The sequence below is a fragment of the Macrosteles quadrilineatus genome, unplaced genomic scaffold, assembly GCF_028750875.1.
Source record: "Macrosteles quadrilineatus isolate MER2022 unplaced genomic scaffold, UCM_ALF_1.0 Scaffold_2__2_contigs__length_208266976, whole genome shotgun sequence".
Taxonomy (NCBI): Eukaryota; Metazoa; Arthropoda; class Insecta; order Hemiptera; family Cicadellidae; genus Macrosteles; species Macrosteles quadrilineatus.
In genome coordinates, this window is record NW_026542595.1 from 15,286,193 (window position 1) to 15,303,086 (window position 16,894).

At 33.6% G+C, this 16,894-nt stretch overlaps 1 protein-coding gene across 1 annotated transcript in view; it reads left to right on the forward strand.

Annotated features, from left to right (window-relative positions):
- Nucleotides 1–3,803: 3,803 nt before the first annotated feature.
- LOC128985714 (uncharacterized) overlaps nucleotides 3,804–16,894 on the forward strand; it is a 28,359-nt gene continuing 15,268 nt past the window's right edge. The window contains exons 1-2 of the mRNA XM_054405518.1: nucleotides 3,804–3,951; nucleotides 8,143–8,235. Of these exons, the coding sequence (XP_054261493.1) occupies nucleotides 8,158–8,235 (78 nt within the window). The 5' untranslated portion in view covers nucleotides 3,804–3,951; nucleotides 8,143–8,157. The remainder of the gene's footprint in view (nucleotides 3,952–8,142; nucleotides 8,236–16,894) is intronic.

Here is a 16,894-nt window from a genome sequence, read left to right on the forward strand (position 1 = left end):
ATTTATCCCGTTTTAAGTTGTTTGATGTTTTTTCATGTTTTATGAGCCTTTTTACCATTTTTACATATTTTTTAATATGGTGTTGTGGGTAATGAAATTGTTCAGAATTTAATGAGGAACTATATTTAAACATAAGTTTTTAACAAATAATAAAAATAAAGGAGCTAATTAGGTAAAACCCGCATCATGTCACCTTAAACCTGCCTCCTACCAGGTCTGAGTTGGAGACCAAACACCATTGTTCTTTTGGGCCCGAACTATCTCATCTGGGCTCGGACTTGACTCGTGAACCCACCGGGACTAATGATCAGAGCCGGGACTATCTGTAATTGGACTCGTGAACCCAACTTTTAAAACCGGGTTTTATCCCTGCACTAATTGTGTGCCGCCTATCAGTTTGGTCCGCGGCTTATATAGTCTCGAGCTCGTGAACCCGATTTTTAAAGTCGCGGCCCAAATACCGGTTATTTCCGGATTCTGGGCTCGAACTACGATAGTCCCGAGCTCGTGAACCGCCCCTAATAGTCTTATCCCTTGAGTCTATTGTGCGTTGTTGGAGCTGCTCCGGCAGCCGGTGACCTGGCCAGTGAGTCATACTTCTAGCTCTACTATCTCTGAGCAATATTTCTTAATTGAAGAAAATATACAAATCTGATGGTATGAATGGATGTATTTTAATCTACTGATCATTTTGATACCAAATTTGAAGCTATTTTTTGTTATTATCTAATATTGTGCCATTGTGCCTTATTTTATAAGGTCATAAAACATCATATACTCACATCAAATTTGGTATCAAAATGATCAGTAGATTAAAATACATCTATTAATACCATCAGATTTGTATATTTTCTTCAATTAATAAATATTGCTCAGAGATAGTAGAGCTAGAAGTATGACTCACTGGCCAGGTCACCGGCTGCCCGAGCAGCTCCAACAACGCACAATAGACTCAAGGGATAAGACTATTAGTGCGGTTGACTGGTTCAACCCTGGTTCTGCCTCACTCTGGCATGCATTTCAGTGTAGAGTTATCGTGCTAACGGACACATATATTATTTATATATATGAATTTGGACGGATGGCGTTTTTGCCCTCTGGGGACCTCAACACAAAATAATAAATCGGTCTCGGGTCCAGGTCTTACCATGAGACCTTCGGTAATAAATTATTCCCTATATGGAAATTTGGCTAAATTAAAAAAAAATGTTTTGGGAAATTTAATTTTTATTGAAGTGTAATTTGTCCTGCATACTAAATTAAACCTAGGGCATAGGTCATAGGCCCTTAAAATTAATAAATGAATAAATGAATTTATTTCCATTGAGTACAAACTTATTACATGCATTGACAGTACTGTATTTGGAAATTGACTGGCCACTTTTAAAGTATTGCCAGTTAGAACAAATAAATACAATGTTCAGTTTCACAGCGATATTTTAAAACTAAGCTGCTTGCAGTTGACTCTTGTTTCTCAAATCGTTGGAAAAAGTGTTAGTATTTATTTTTATAATCTACAACAGCCACCTGAGGTCTGAGATGCCTGAGGACACTGTTTTAGTTGGGTACGTAGAAGACGTTGCGGCTTTAATAGCTGCACATAGCGTTGAGATTGCCCAGCTGATACTGAATTGAGTCATGTGCACCATTAATGCATGGATGGTAGACAACGGTTTCTTGCTCGCTTTGAGCAAAACTGAGATTGTGATCCTGACTGAACAGAGGATTGACACCATTGTGCCATTGAGGGTGGGGAACGTTGAAGTCCAAAACGTCTGTGCCACCAAGCACCTAGGTCATGGTGGACAGCAAGCTTAGCTGGCGGGACCAGATCTTCTGTACAGCGGACAAAGCCGCTAAAGTGGTTTCTTCCCTTAGTCAACTAATGGCCAATGTTTGCGGTCCAGTCCGTACTTCTGTACGGTGCAGAGATGTGGGCAGACGCAATCAATAAGGAGCTTTACAGGATGCGGCTTGCCCAAGTGCAGCGCAAGGCAGCACTCAGGATAGCAACTACCTACCGAACAGTGTCCGGACCTGTCATCCTGGTGGTGGCCGGAGTCATCCCCCGTCACACTTTTGGGTGTAAATTTAAGGGTTTTGAATTTTGGAACGGGCAGTGACACTTACTTGCTATAAGATTTGCCAATTTTAACCAGCTCTTTGTCAATAAAATATTTACAAATTGTGTAGTAATTAACAAGAAGGATATATTTGATAAACTAAAGAGGGCAATGGCAAATATTATAATTTTTCTTTTCTCTTAGTGTAAAATATACTTAATTAGCTTCAAAGGAAAGAGGCCTTCCCATAATGAAGCTATTGGTTTTTTGTATCTTTTTTATGTGACATTTATAACAATCAATGATTGTTTATACACCACATTACCATTAGCTTTAGTGTTCAATATGAGAGTTAATAGAGATTATAAAAAACAGTGTCACATACCTTTCAATAAGAAAATCCAACACAGGAAGGTAGCAGGGGGAACGGGGATTGGGTGAGCTCACCACGCTGAGGGACACACAAGAAGATCTGGAGGTTCTGATGCACTGCACACACTCGAAAGGGAGAATTTAGTATTATTTTTCACTAATAAGATATAGAGGTTTGAATGTGGGGACACTTCCACCACGAGGTGGTCAAAAGACCGAGAGATTGCCAGAAAAACGGCGCGGCGCGGCACATACGTCCGAACGAGGAAGGTTTTAGACGCTAACTGAATAAAATCATGGTGGGGAAATTTGAATTTTCCATGAGAGGGAAAGAGACAGAGATAGATCACGCCATATGACGTAGGCATCGTATGATTTTAAGGAGAATGTGGGGGAGGGGAATTGCCGTGGTGTGTGTGTGTGTGAGTAGAGTAGAGTACATTTTACAGAATTAAAATAAGTAACTAATATACAACTAAATATTAAACCCTATGTACACTGTTAATTAAATGTCAATAAAATTAAGGAATAATGATGAGACTACTAATTACCCTATTTACAGAACTGTACTGAACATTTAGGATTCGTTTGACCTAACAATTGATTTCCAAAATGTTTGTTTGAAAGTAAATACACTTATTATTAAGCATATTTTTAAAACATAAAATCATAAAGACAGGTATAATAATTTCATGAGTGCATCGGCACCACTCTTAAACCATCTTAGGTAGCCTAAATAAGTGTTCATAGTCTCTGAGTTAACAAAAATGGACTGTTATCAAGTTAAGTGGTGTAGTGGAATTTTGTTTTGAAATTAAATGGAGGTCGAATCAACCATTTTACGGCATTTTTAAGGAACCAAAATTGTCTCTTCTGCATCATGACCCCGTTGTGGCTAACGTCAACCTTAGCCAAATGACAAATAATATATGGGTCTAGTAAGGATCTAAAGAATACTTTCCAATTCAGAAGACCTTCAGATTTGAAGGCAAGCATAGTATAACCACTCGGCTACCCAGACCATTAATATTATAAGTACTGTAACATAACAAACTGTGATTAGATTTCTGAATTTCTAATCAACCATTTATTTAGATAGGTAACCATAATAATGTGATTCTTTGTATTTGCTGAGTAGAACGTTTAAACAATATAAAGGTGCCAAAACAATTTGAACCAAAAATATAAATAATCCTTCCACAGCCTTTAGGGCTTTTCCTTAAAATACAACCTGAATGTCAATTTGAGTCAGTTTTTAGTTAGAAGTAGGAGTCCCAATTCTATTTTTAGAAGAAACCTTGAATGAGTTGAATGCAAGTATTGTTGTATCACGCTCAGGTTGGAAAGTGGCCAAAGCCAAAAGAAGACATTACAAATTCAATATGTGCAATCTGTGACTAACTCTTATGTATCAATCATCAGTGTTCAGTGTTAATTGCAGTGATGCCATTCCAAACTGATGCCACAAAGCTGTCACTGGCCTCAGGTGTCTCTCATTAGCTCTGGTAATTGACATGTGAGTATACAAATGTTACATCCACCATTTTCATTTTATTTAACCTAACTTTCAAACTGATCAACAATAAAATAATGGAGAATTTCCATTAAAAAATTATAGCAAGACCAAAACTACCCCCGCCGCAGCAAACCTGCAGGCTAAGCGAATTTCCATTTAGGTACCTGATTGGATTTACACTAAAATATCTCCTTTAAAATATCACATCTTTAAAAATCCTTTTATTATTATTCCCTATTTAAATAGCATTAGTTTAACGAGTACTTAGGTTTGCTGCAACAGGGAGGGTATAAAAGTGCTTATTGAAAAATGTGAATAATTTTAGCAAAATAAATGCATATTCCAAATTTTATCAAAATATGTTCATAAACGAGCAAACTACAACAGTTTACTTATTCTCCATTAGAATAGCATTGGAACTTGGAGTTTTAAATTTATAATTTTTGGGAATTTTCTCCGTAACTATTAGGCGCATAACAACGCTTCATTATAGGCTATTATTTTTTTTTAGCTCTACAAAATGGTTTGGAAATAAATTGCAAACTGTTGTTTTTAGGGACAAAAAATGGGAAAAACCAATTTTTTCCACACAAAACCTACCATAAACCCTCGTTCCCATAGTCTGTTCATGCTAGTTCGTCAACTTGTTCGAATAATTGTAGGTTTACACGTTTGTACTAAATTTCACCAAAATCGGATCATTTTTGCTTGAGTTATTGTGCTAACGGACACACACACACACACACACATATATATATAAATGAATTTGAACGGATGATGTTTTTGGCCTCTAGGGACCTCAAAATGAAAAAGTAAATCCGTCCCGGGTCCAGGTCTTACCGTGAGTACTATGGTAATAGCTTATTCCCTATATGCGAAATTCTGTTAAAGACTAGTAAACTAAACTTGAAGAATATGAATGATTCCAAGGCCTGAATAATGAATGTAGAACCCAGTCGTCACCTAGTTTTGGGCTACACTTCATCAATTATAGCTACTTCAGGCTTGATATATTGACATAAGCTTGTTAATATAAAGTAATATATTATATTACTAGCTGGCCCGACAGACATCGTCCTGTCCTATGTGGTTTTATGTCAAATGCTCGTTCATTTTCAAGATGAGCTCGTTCGCATGACTCAATCACGTCCTGGTCGAAGTTCGTTTGCTACGCTCACTCACCTTTAGGTTGGAGCTCGTTCGCTGCGCTCACTTGCCTTTAGGTTAGTTCATTCGCTACTCTAACTCGCCTACAGGTTGAAGTTTGTTCGCTACGCTCACTCACTTTTTGGTTGCAAATTAGCTGTTGTCATAAATTTAAAAAAATAATAGTGCTGCACCCTGTTGGTAAACCTATTAACTTTTTAATGCTATTGAATATCACAGAATCAAATTGTTTAGTTGAACCAACTGTTAAGATTCTTTAATTGCATTTAAATATGAGTACTCATAAGGTTAACATGGGAAACTCCAGAGCCACTGGGGCGGAACCCTTTTGATGGATCTGCATCAAACTTCACACAGACCATCCTTGAATAATGTTTAATAATGCCTGAAAGTTTCATTATAATCTGTCGAGCGGTTTCAGAGTCCATGAAGGACAAACAAACAAACAAACATACATTAGATTTGATATACAGGGTGAGTTTTAATTGTCCCCCCCCAACTTTTTTCTACATTTTTTCAAATATCAATCCCAAACCACTTCCAAACATTGTTGGGTAGTAAGTACTTCATTTTGACAAGGTGGTCATTTCCGGCCGCCATCTTGGATCCGCCATATTGGATGCAAAATTTTTTTTTTCAAATGTAAAGGTGGGGTTGTGACCCATTATTCCGAACTAGATTTTTACCCTGATTACAATGCCGCAAACTGTTTTTAAAAATCTTGATTTATTCTTAAGTTATGAGGGCTTTTTAAAACTTTATTTTTAGCCCATTTTAACATTGTGCATTTAAAAACTAAGACCATAATCTCAAAATAGTGCTAGGTAAAGATAAGTATACACTACCAGTAATTGTTGACCTATTTTCACTTGGTTATGACTGATGTATTTTTTTCGGCTGCCATTTTGAAATGTGATAAATTATTTTAAATATGAAGGGGGTGTTGTGACCCATCATTTCGAACTACTTTTTTAAGCTAAACTCATTGCCGCAATCCATTTTTTGTTATCAAGTTTTATTTATGAAATATTGCAATTTTTTTGTTAAAAAATGTCAATATTTAAAAATCAAAAAATGAAAATGAAAAACGGATCATGGAATTAAGTTCAGCTTAAAAAAGTAGTTAGAAATGATGGGTCACAACACCCCTTTCATATTTAAAATAATTTATCACATTTCAAAATGGCGGATCCAAGATGGCGGCCGAAAAAAATACATCAGTCATAACCAAGTGAAAATAGGTCGACAATTACTGGTAGTGTATACTTATCTTTATCTAGCACTATTTTGAGATTATGGTCTTAGTTTGTAAATGCACAATGTTAAAATGGGCTAAAAATAAAGTTTTAAAAAACCCTCATAACTTTAGAATGAATCAAGATTTTTAAAAACAGTTTGCGGCATTGTAATCAGGGTAAAAATCTAGTTCGAAATAATGGGTCACAACCCCACCTTTACATTTGAAAAAAAAATGTGCATCCAATATGGCGGATCCAAGATGGCGGCCGGAAATGACCACCTTGTCAAAATGAAGTACTTACTACCCAACAATGTTTGAAAGTGGTCTGGGATTGATATTTGAAAAGATGTAGAAAAAAGTTGGGGGGGGGACAATTAAAACTCACCCTGTATATAGATTATTGCAGGTTAGGTCAATATAAAAAATTGTGTTTAAAAAGGAAGAAGCTGGCTCTTCTAAAATCATTAATAATTAATTCAAGCTGTAAAGTTAGGATTAACTACATCAACATTAACAGTCAACCAAACTTATGTCCAGTCCACTGAAAACCCTCTAATTTTTGCCTAATAATTATTTTTTACCACAGAATTAGAGTATTAGAAGTTATATAAAGTGATCCGTAAAATAAAGGTATTGGTATTATTTACTCGTGCACCAGTTTAAGCAGGTTTAAATTTATCAGTATTAACATGTAATGTTTTAGCTTTGTTCTATGTACCAAGGTTTGACTATAAGTGTTTCATTTACAGTATAAGTACACAACATTGTAATTTTCTTGTAGAATTCTGCCACCTACGAGTACGACCTCAGCCACTTGGTCAAACGTAGTTTCTTGTTGTCATCAAAGTGCTGTGCTGCTAACCAAGTTTTCATTTCTCAAAAACAAGTGAAAGTCACTCGGAGCAAAACTGTAGGGTGGTCGAGGGAAAATCTCCCATTTGAATGAACGAAGGAGATCTTGTGTGCGATTTGTTGTGTGAGATCAGACATTGTCATGCTATAAAAACCAAATTTTGGGCGTCAAATTTTATCAAATTGTTTATATTGCCTGTCCGTCAGTGATCCTATTGTTGTCGTCTTATGCGACCGGTTTCAGGATCAAAATCCCATCATCAGGCTGTTAAAAATGTAAAAAAGTGATGGGATTTTAATCCTGAAACTGGTCGCATAAGACGACAACAATAGGATCACTGACGGACAGGTAATATAAACCCTTTTATTCAATAAGTGATCCTGGGCCACTAAGCATAGTCAAATTTTAGATTGGTAATTTTTAAACTTAATGTACCATTTCTAAACAGAACATCAATTTATTACATTGTTTCTGTATACTTTACACGCCTGAAAATACATTTTGATTCCTAATACGTTTTTAGTTTTTGCTCACCAAAAACCATATTACAGACCGCACTTCACAGCTGGATTTGCAATTAAAGAACACATTATTCTTGAATATTACAACACTTCTACTGCGACAGCTGGAAGAGGCGAACACGTTTCTACTTGAAGGTGCACAATCAGCGCCTTCAGATGGAAACTTTCTATATTCTGGATAGCCCTCGTATTAGCCATATTAACAATATAGAGGAAATAATCCAATCTGCATTTTATTCTAGCTGGGAGTTTATAGAAGAACATTTTTAATTTGATGTCTTGTCTTCCTAGGTATCCAGTTCCATGTTTTTTTTGTTTTTGTTTTTTTTGTAGTAAAGACAAGTTTGATTGATTAAAGACTTAAGATTGATCAAGACTTTATTGAATAAAGTATGGGTTCTGGGTTTCAGGAGGTCTGTACAGCGATGTGGCCATCCAAGTTATATAGTAATGTACAGGCACAAAGTCAGCTCTTCAACAAATGGGAGGAAGACCATATCCTGGTCAGTACAAATTATGAACTCTTAGATATACTTTAAGTTAGCGTATGAAAGTACATTATACAAGAATTAACCGTAAATTAAAATCTCCATTGAGCTCCTTTCCTGACCTAGCGCGATAGCCCAATTAAACCATACCAAAAGCCTTGTCCTTTGCTAGTTAGAGGTCTTGTTATAGTAACTAAATAAATTGTTTTTGTAGTTAAATGTAGCATAATATGAAATAAATACATTTTTTAAATTGATCAAAATATATTTTTATAAGCAAACTACAACAGTATACTAAATCTCCATGAACAACATGGGAATTTTAAATGAACAGTTTTTTTTCTTCTCATTGCATGACAACGCTTCAATTTTCCTATTTTGAGCTCTACAAAACAGTTTGGAAAGAAATTGTAAGTTTTTATGTTTTTAGGGTCAAAAATGGGAAAAACCCATTTTTACTCGACAAATACCCCATAAAACTCCCGTTTCTATAGTCCGATCATGCTGATTTGCAAACTGGTTCAAATAAATGTAGGTATACACGTCTATACAAAATTTCATCAAAATCGGATCATTTTTGCTCGGGTTATCGTGCTTACGGACACATAAATATACGCCCGCCACAGCAAACCTGCAGACTAAGCGAATTTCCATTTGCCTGATTTGATTTTGAATTAAATCTATTTCAATACCATTAGGATTAATGAGTACCTAGGTTTACTGCTACAGAGAGGATAAAAGGGTAATAAGTTTTCTTTTAAAATATTAATAGCTTAGTTTAAAATAAAAAAGAAATTGCCAAGTTTGATGAAAATGTATCCATAAACAAGCAAACTACAACAGATTACTCTCTATAAAAATAACATGGGAATTTTAAATTTACAATTTTTGAATTTTCTCTGTAACTAATAACCATAAAACACACATACTAAATTATTTGTTTATTTTTACAGCTTTTGTTAGTCATAAATTGGCAAAGGAATCCACACCTTTTATTTAGATCACACAAAAATAAACATAAACACAGCTTAACCCTTAGAGTGCCAGGCGAGAAATAAAAGTAACGCTCAAAAAATGCCGATGATTTTTCCCGAAGGTCGCGCTAAAAATGCCGAGCGCGATCTAGTGATTTTTAGGTTAAAATTTCGTAAAAATCGAATTTTCGATATTTCGACCAACGAAAATCGATGTATTGCATCTAGTAACTTTCGACTCAATGTTAATATATGGGTTAAAAGAATCCGAGTATCCATTCGGTTGTTATGACAACTGTTCGATCATTACGAAACGTCCGGTCAGCCGGACGTTGGCACTTTTGGTTCGTTCTAAAAACGTCCGGTCGGCCGGACGTCGGCACTTTTGGCTCGTTTTAAAAACGTCCGGTTCCCCGGACGTTGGCACTCAAAGGGTTAATATAAATACCCCTGCCACAGCAAACCTGCAGACTAAGCAAATTTCCATTTGCCTGATTGGATTCTCACTAAAATGCCTCCTTAAAAATATCACATTCATTCCCTACTAGTAGAGTACCTGTCCTTTGTACGGGGTTGGAATATAAGATAAAATTCTTATTGCAGTTATACTCAAGCTTTGCGTTTGCAATAAGGGAGGACACAGTTTAATCAAATTTGCTTTTTTAAATTTACAGTATTTTATAGTATTACACATCTACCATAGCCATAATGTTCTACCACTTCACCTAAACAATAGAGAAAAAAAATTATCAACAATTCGCAAAATATCACAAATTATTCATGAAATGAAAAACATAAACATAACTGTAAACAATCCTACTTTGACAGTTCTCATTGCGAATCACAGTTTTTTGTTGCTGCTTAGTTCAAATTAGCTGTTTTCATAAATGCAAAATAAACGGTATCAGCATTCTGACACATACTTTCTCCCATTAGTTTGTCAACAACCTTTATCATGTGTAAGCGGTGAGAGTAAATATACGGAAATGGGATTTGTACAATTTTGTTTAGAATTTAAAGGACTATAACATACTAAATTTTTATCAAAATCGTTTGGGCCATCTTTGGGAAAATCCGAATTTTCCGTTATTTTATGGGGGTTTTATGGGAAAATAACATAATTTACAATAACTTTTGACCGGTAATTTTTTCAAAAATAGGATTTGTACCATTTTGTTCAGAATATAAAGGACAATAACATACTAAATTTTTATCAAAATCGTTTGGGTCATTTTAGGGAAAATCCTTTTTTCCGTTATTTTATGGGTTTTTATGGGAAAATACCCATTAAAAATCAAAATTTTTAAAAATGAAAAAAACGCCTGGAGATACCATGGATTAGAACCTACATACCGTACCAAATTTCATCGAAATCAGACCACAAGTGTAGTCCCTAGCTCTGTACACATCCAGACATATAGACACACAGACACACACACACACGCACACACACAGACATCACTTCGCAATCCACTTTTTTGGGTCCAGAGGGACCCAAAACAAATATATCCACTCAAAACTCAAACTCAAAAATTTTGACGAAAACAATACTTTCCCCATAGGCCTATACTATGTTATAGGGGGAGAAAGTAAATAAATGGTATCAGCATTCTGTCACATACTTTCTCCCATAAGTTTGTCAACAACCTTTATCATGTGTAAGAGGTCAGAGTGACTATACTGAAATGGGATTTGTACAATTTTCTTCAGAATTTAAAGGACTATAACATACTAAATTTTTATCAAAATCGTTCGAGCCAATTTTGGGAAAATCTGATTTTCCGTTATTTTATGGGTTTTTTATGGGAAAATAACATAATGTACAATTTTGAACCGTAATTTTTACAGAAATGGGATTTGTACCATTTTGTTCAGAATATAAAGGACTATAACATACTAAATTTGTATCAAAATCGTTCAGGCCATTTTTGGGAAAATCCTATTTTTCCGTTATTTTATGGGGTTTTATGGAAAAATCCCCATTAAAAATAAAAATTTCCAAAAAAAGGAAAAAAAACTATCAAAATTGTAAGTACCATAACATACTACTGTATGTTAAATCAAAACCGGATTTTTGTGTAAAATCCTATTTTTTGTTATTTTTGGGGTTTTTATGGGAAAATAACATAATTTACCATAACTTTTGAACCGTAATTTTTACAGAAATGGGATTTGTACCATTTTGTTTGTGCCAATTTTGGGAAAATCTGATTTTCCGTTATTTTATGGGGTTTTATGGGAAAATAACATAATTTACAATAACTTTTGAACCGTAATTTTTACAGAAATGGGATTTGTACCATTTTGTTCAGAATATAAATGACTATAACATACTAAATTTTTATCAAAATCGTTCGAGCCAATTTTGGGAAAATCTGATTTTCCATTATTTTATGGGGTTTTTATGGGAAAATAACATAATATACAGTAACTTTTGAACCGTAATTTTTACAGAAATGGGATTTGTACCATTTTGTTTAGAATATAAAGGACTATAACATACTAAATTTGTATCAAAATCGTTCGGGCCATTTTTGGGAAAATCCTATTTTTCCGTTACCGTATTTTATGGGGTTTTATGGAAAAATCCCCATTAAAAATAAAAATTTCTAAAAAATGAAAAAAAAACTATCAAAATTGTAAGTACCATAACATACTATGTTAAATCAAAACCGGATTTTTGTGTAAAATCCTATTTTTTGTTATTTTATGGGGTTTTTATGGGAAAATAACATAATTTACAATAATTTTTGAACCGTAATTTTTACAGAAATGGGATTTGTACCATTTTGTTCAGAATATAAAGGACTATAACATACTAAATTTTTATCAAAATCGTTCGAGCTAATTTTGGAAAATCTGATTTTCCGTTATTTTATAGGGTTTTTATGGGAAAATAACATAATTTACAATAACTTTTGAACCGTAATTTTTACAGAAATGGGATTTGTACCATTTTGTTCAGAATATAAAGGACTATAACATACTAAATTTTTATCAAAATCGTTCGAGCTAATTTTGGAAAATCTGATTTTCCGTTATTTTATAGGGTTTTTATGGGAAAATAACATAATTTACAATAACTTTTAAACCGTAATTTTTACAGAAATGGGATTTGTACCATTTTGTTTAGAATAAAAAGTACTATAACATACTAAAATTTATCAAAATCGTTCGGGCCATTTTTGGGAAAATCCTATTTTTCTGTTATTTTATGGGGTTTTATGGAAAAATCCCCATTAAAAATAAACATTTCTAAAAAATGAAAAAAACTATCAAAATTGTAAGTACCATAACATCTATAATATTAAAACGAAACAGGGTTTTTTTATTTCACGATTCTAAATCAACCACTCAACGGATTTTCATGATTTTTGTGTTGAAAGAAGGATAATTTTGAGAACTAGGGAATGTCGAAGCCATAATTTTAGTTTAGGGTCCCAGTTATTTAGAAATTAAGTTTTAATTTTTGAAAAGTCTAGCAGCCGACGTTAAGATTCTAAACTAGCTTATGGTGTTATATAATTTGTTTAACATAACAACTGTAAACATTCAGCGTTTGTAACACAAATTCAGCATTTGGATAAAATTAAAAGACATACTAAGGGTTGACTTATTTATACTATGTGTTATGCTAATCATTGATACGTTCAATCCTTCGATAAGAGGATGACAGATTATTTAAATATACATAGGTAAAATACTAGGATGTTCAAAGGATTTTTTAAATAAATCTTTGTAATCTTCGGTTTGTTTTAGTGCAATATAATTTTCTTTTAACTAACAGCTGGTTAAATATAAAAATGCTTTGTAGAACTATGAGGTTATTTTATTTACTCTGATTTGTCATTGATTTTTAGGAAATAAGTAAGATTAGTAGACCACCGAGAAAAGTAACACCATCGATGTACATGTCGAGGCTCTGTACACGAGTCTTAAAAAAAGGATATGCAAACTATTATACTGCTCAACTTTTTTAGGAAAGGGTAGGAAAATCCATTTTTTACACGTTTTAATTCATCTTGGTTTGTTTACAATCAATGTTTTTGAATGATTAAACTTTGTTGGGATTAGGCCCGGAAATATTGATGTCATAAAGAAGGAGATCAAGAATCCTCAGGAATACAATTTTAAATTACCACCACAACCCAGGCGGGTTTTATCATTGATGGTTTTATCAATGGTTTTATCCAAAGATATACAGATATGAATGACAGATATACAGATATGACATAGATTGAGCACAACGTCATCATTGACCTAGGACACTGCAATAATTAGACTAACCATCCTTTTATGAAATCTAAAAAGTTGTTTGGCGTGTGTTTAGTTGTGGTTAGGTTTGGGGGCGCTGAATATTTTATAGTTTAAATAAATGAATATGGGGAATTACGGTGTACATTGATTCAATGAGGGTGGTTTTTTTATTATTAAGGATATTAGAACTGATAACGGAATGGATAATAAACATAGACAATTAATTACGTCACTAGCTTTACTAGCGTGTTTTACGTTTTAAATTCCTTCAACATGTGACCAGTTCTTTTGTTCAAATGAATATTATTTTATTTTTGAGTCAGCTGTTTACCAAAACAGACTATATGTTGTTGTTTTTACTTTTCTTTGTTTACACTTTTATTAGCAATTGATGCAGTGAAATTGATATAAAGGATGTGTGGACGATTCGTTTAATGATGTCGGTTCACCAACGTTATAATTATGTGTACTGTGCATTTTATTGGATGTTTTTGTTTTATTTGAGGGAGTTTCTATGGTACTGGAAATTGTGTATAGTATGAGTAATTGTATTGTGTTGATATTGATTATGAAAGAGGCAGGTATGCGATGGAATTGAAAGGTGATATCGTTGACTAGGCCTATACAATTTCTAAATTGATAATTACTCTTTCTACTGTAGGCTGCTATAAAATTTGTCTTTATACGTGTATGCTAGCTGTTCTGATTTATACAGTTTTAACTGACTACTCCCGTACGTAGGACGGGCTAACACCTCGTACTATGTTAAATCAAAACCGGATTTTTGTGTAAAATCCTATTTTTTGTTATTTTATGGGGTTTTTATGGGAAAATAACATAATTTACCATAACTTTTGAACCGTAATTTTAAAAAGAAATGGGATTTGTACCATTTTGTTCATAATATAAAGGACTATAACATACTACATTTTTATCAAAATCATTTGGGTCATTTTTGGGAAAGTAATATTTTTCCGCTATTTTATGGGGTTTTATAGGAAAATCCCCATTAAAAATCAAAATTTCAAAAATATTAAAAATTTTGCAGCAAACCTGACAACTAAGCGAATTTCCATTTGTCTGAATTGATTTTTAATTAAATATATTTAAATAACATTATAGGTCGAGTACCTAGGTTTGCTGCTACAAGGAAACTAATAAAGTGTGTTTTTTAGTAAAATATTAATAGCTTAGTACAAAATAAATAAGTTTGCCAAGTTTGATCAAAATACAGGGTGAATTTTAAATGAGTTCCCCCCCTACTTTTTTCTACATTTCTTAAGATATCATCTCCGGACCACGTCAGATCATTGTTTAGTAGTAAGTACTTCATTTTGACTGGGTATACATTTTTGGCCGCCATCTTGGATCCGCCATATTGGATACAAAGTTTTTTTTTCAAATGTAAAGGTAGGGTTGTGACCCATTATTTCAAACTAAAATTTTACGCTAATTACAATGCCGCAATTAGTTTTTAAAAATCTTGATTTGTTCTAAAGTTATGAGGACTTTTTATAACTTTATTTTTAGCGCATTTTAACATTGTGCATTTACAAACTAAGACCATAATCTCAAAATAGTGCTAGATAAAGATAAGTATACACCACCATTCATTGTTGACATATTTTCACTTGGTTATGACGGATGTAGTTTTTTCAGCCGCCATCTTGGATCCGCCATTTTGAAATGTGATCAATTAATTTAAATATGAAGGTGGTGTTGTGACCCATCATTTTGAGTTACTTTTTTATGCTGAACTCAATGCCGCAATCTGTTTTTCATTTGCATCTTTGGATTTTGAAATATTGAAATTTTAAATAAGAGCATTTTAATATTTCATCAAGAAAGCTTGATAACCAAAAACGGATTGCAGCATTGAGTCCAGTATAAAAAAGTAGTTCAAAATGATGGGTCACAACACCACCTTCATATTTAAATTAATTGATCACATTTCAAAATGGCGGCTCCAAGATGGCGGCTGAAAAAACTACATCCGTCATAACCAAATGAAAATATGTCGACAATGAATGGTGGTGTATACTTATCTTTATCTAGCACTATTTTGAGATTATGGTCTTAGTTTGTTAATACACAATGTTAAAATGGGCTAAAAATAAAGTTATAAAAAGTCCTCATAACTTTAGAACGAATCAAGATTTTTAAAAACTAATTGCGGCATTGTAATCAGCGTAAAATTCTAGTTTGAAATAATGGGTCACAACCCTACCTTTACGTTTGAAAAAAAAAACTTTGTATCCAATATGGCGGATCCAAGATGGCGGCCAGAAATGTATACCTAGTCAAAATGAAGTACTTACTACTCAACAATGATCTGACGTGGTCCGGAGATGATATCTTAAGAAATGTAGAAAAAAGTAGGGGGGGAACTCATTTAAAATTCACCCTGTATATCCATAAACAACCAAACTACAACATTTTACAATATTCTCCATAAGAATAACATGGGAATTTTAAATTTACAATTTTTTAAATTTTCTCTGTTACCAATAACCGTACAAAAATACTTTTATATACTAAATTATTTGTTTTTTTAAGCTCTTTAAAAAGGTATAAAGATAAATTGGGAAACCTTGTGTTTTGAGGGTCAAAAGTGAGAAAAACCAATTTTTACCCCATAAAACCCCCCGTAAAGCCCTGTTCCCATGGTCCGATCATGCTGGTTCGCGAACTCATTCAAGTTTATCCCGCTTTACACCTTTAAACCAAATTGCATCAAAATCGGACAAAAATTACTCAAGTTATCGCGTTCACGGACACATATATATATATATATATACATATATAAAAATTTGAACGAATGGTGTTTTTGGCCTCTGGGGACATCAAAATGAAAAAGTAAATCGCTCCCGGGCTTAGATCTTACCATGCCACCTACGGTAATAGCTACTTCCCTATAGGGAAATTCGCTAATAACATGGGAATTTTAAATTTACAATTTTTTAAATTTTCTCTGTTACCAATAACCGTACAAAAATACTTTTATATACTAAATTATTTGTTTTTTTAAGCTCTTTAAAAAGGTATAAAGATTAATTGGGAAACCTTGTGTTTTGAGGGTCAAAAGTGAGAAAAACCAATTTTTACCCTATAAAACCCCCCGTAAAGCCCTGTTCCCATGGTCCGATCATGCTGGTTCGCGAACTCATTCAAGTTTATCCCGCTTTACACCTTTAAACCAAATTGCATCAAAATCGGACAAAAATTACTCAAGTTATCGCGTTCACGGACACACACACACATATATATATATACATATACATATATAAAAATTTGAACGAATGGTGTTTTTGGCCTCTGGGGACATCAAAATGAAAAAGTAAATCGCTCCCGGGCTTAGGTCTTACCATGCCACCTACGGTAATAGCTACTTCCCTATAGGGAAATTCGCTAAAAACTATCAAAATTGTAAGGACCATAACATC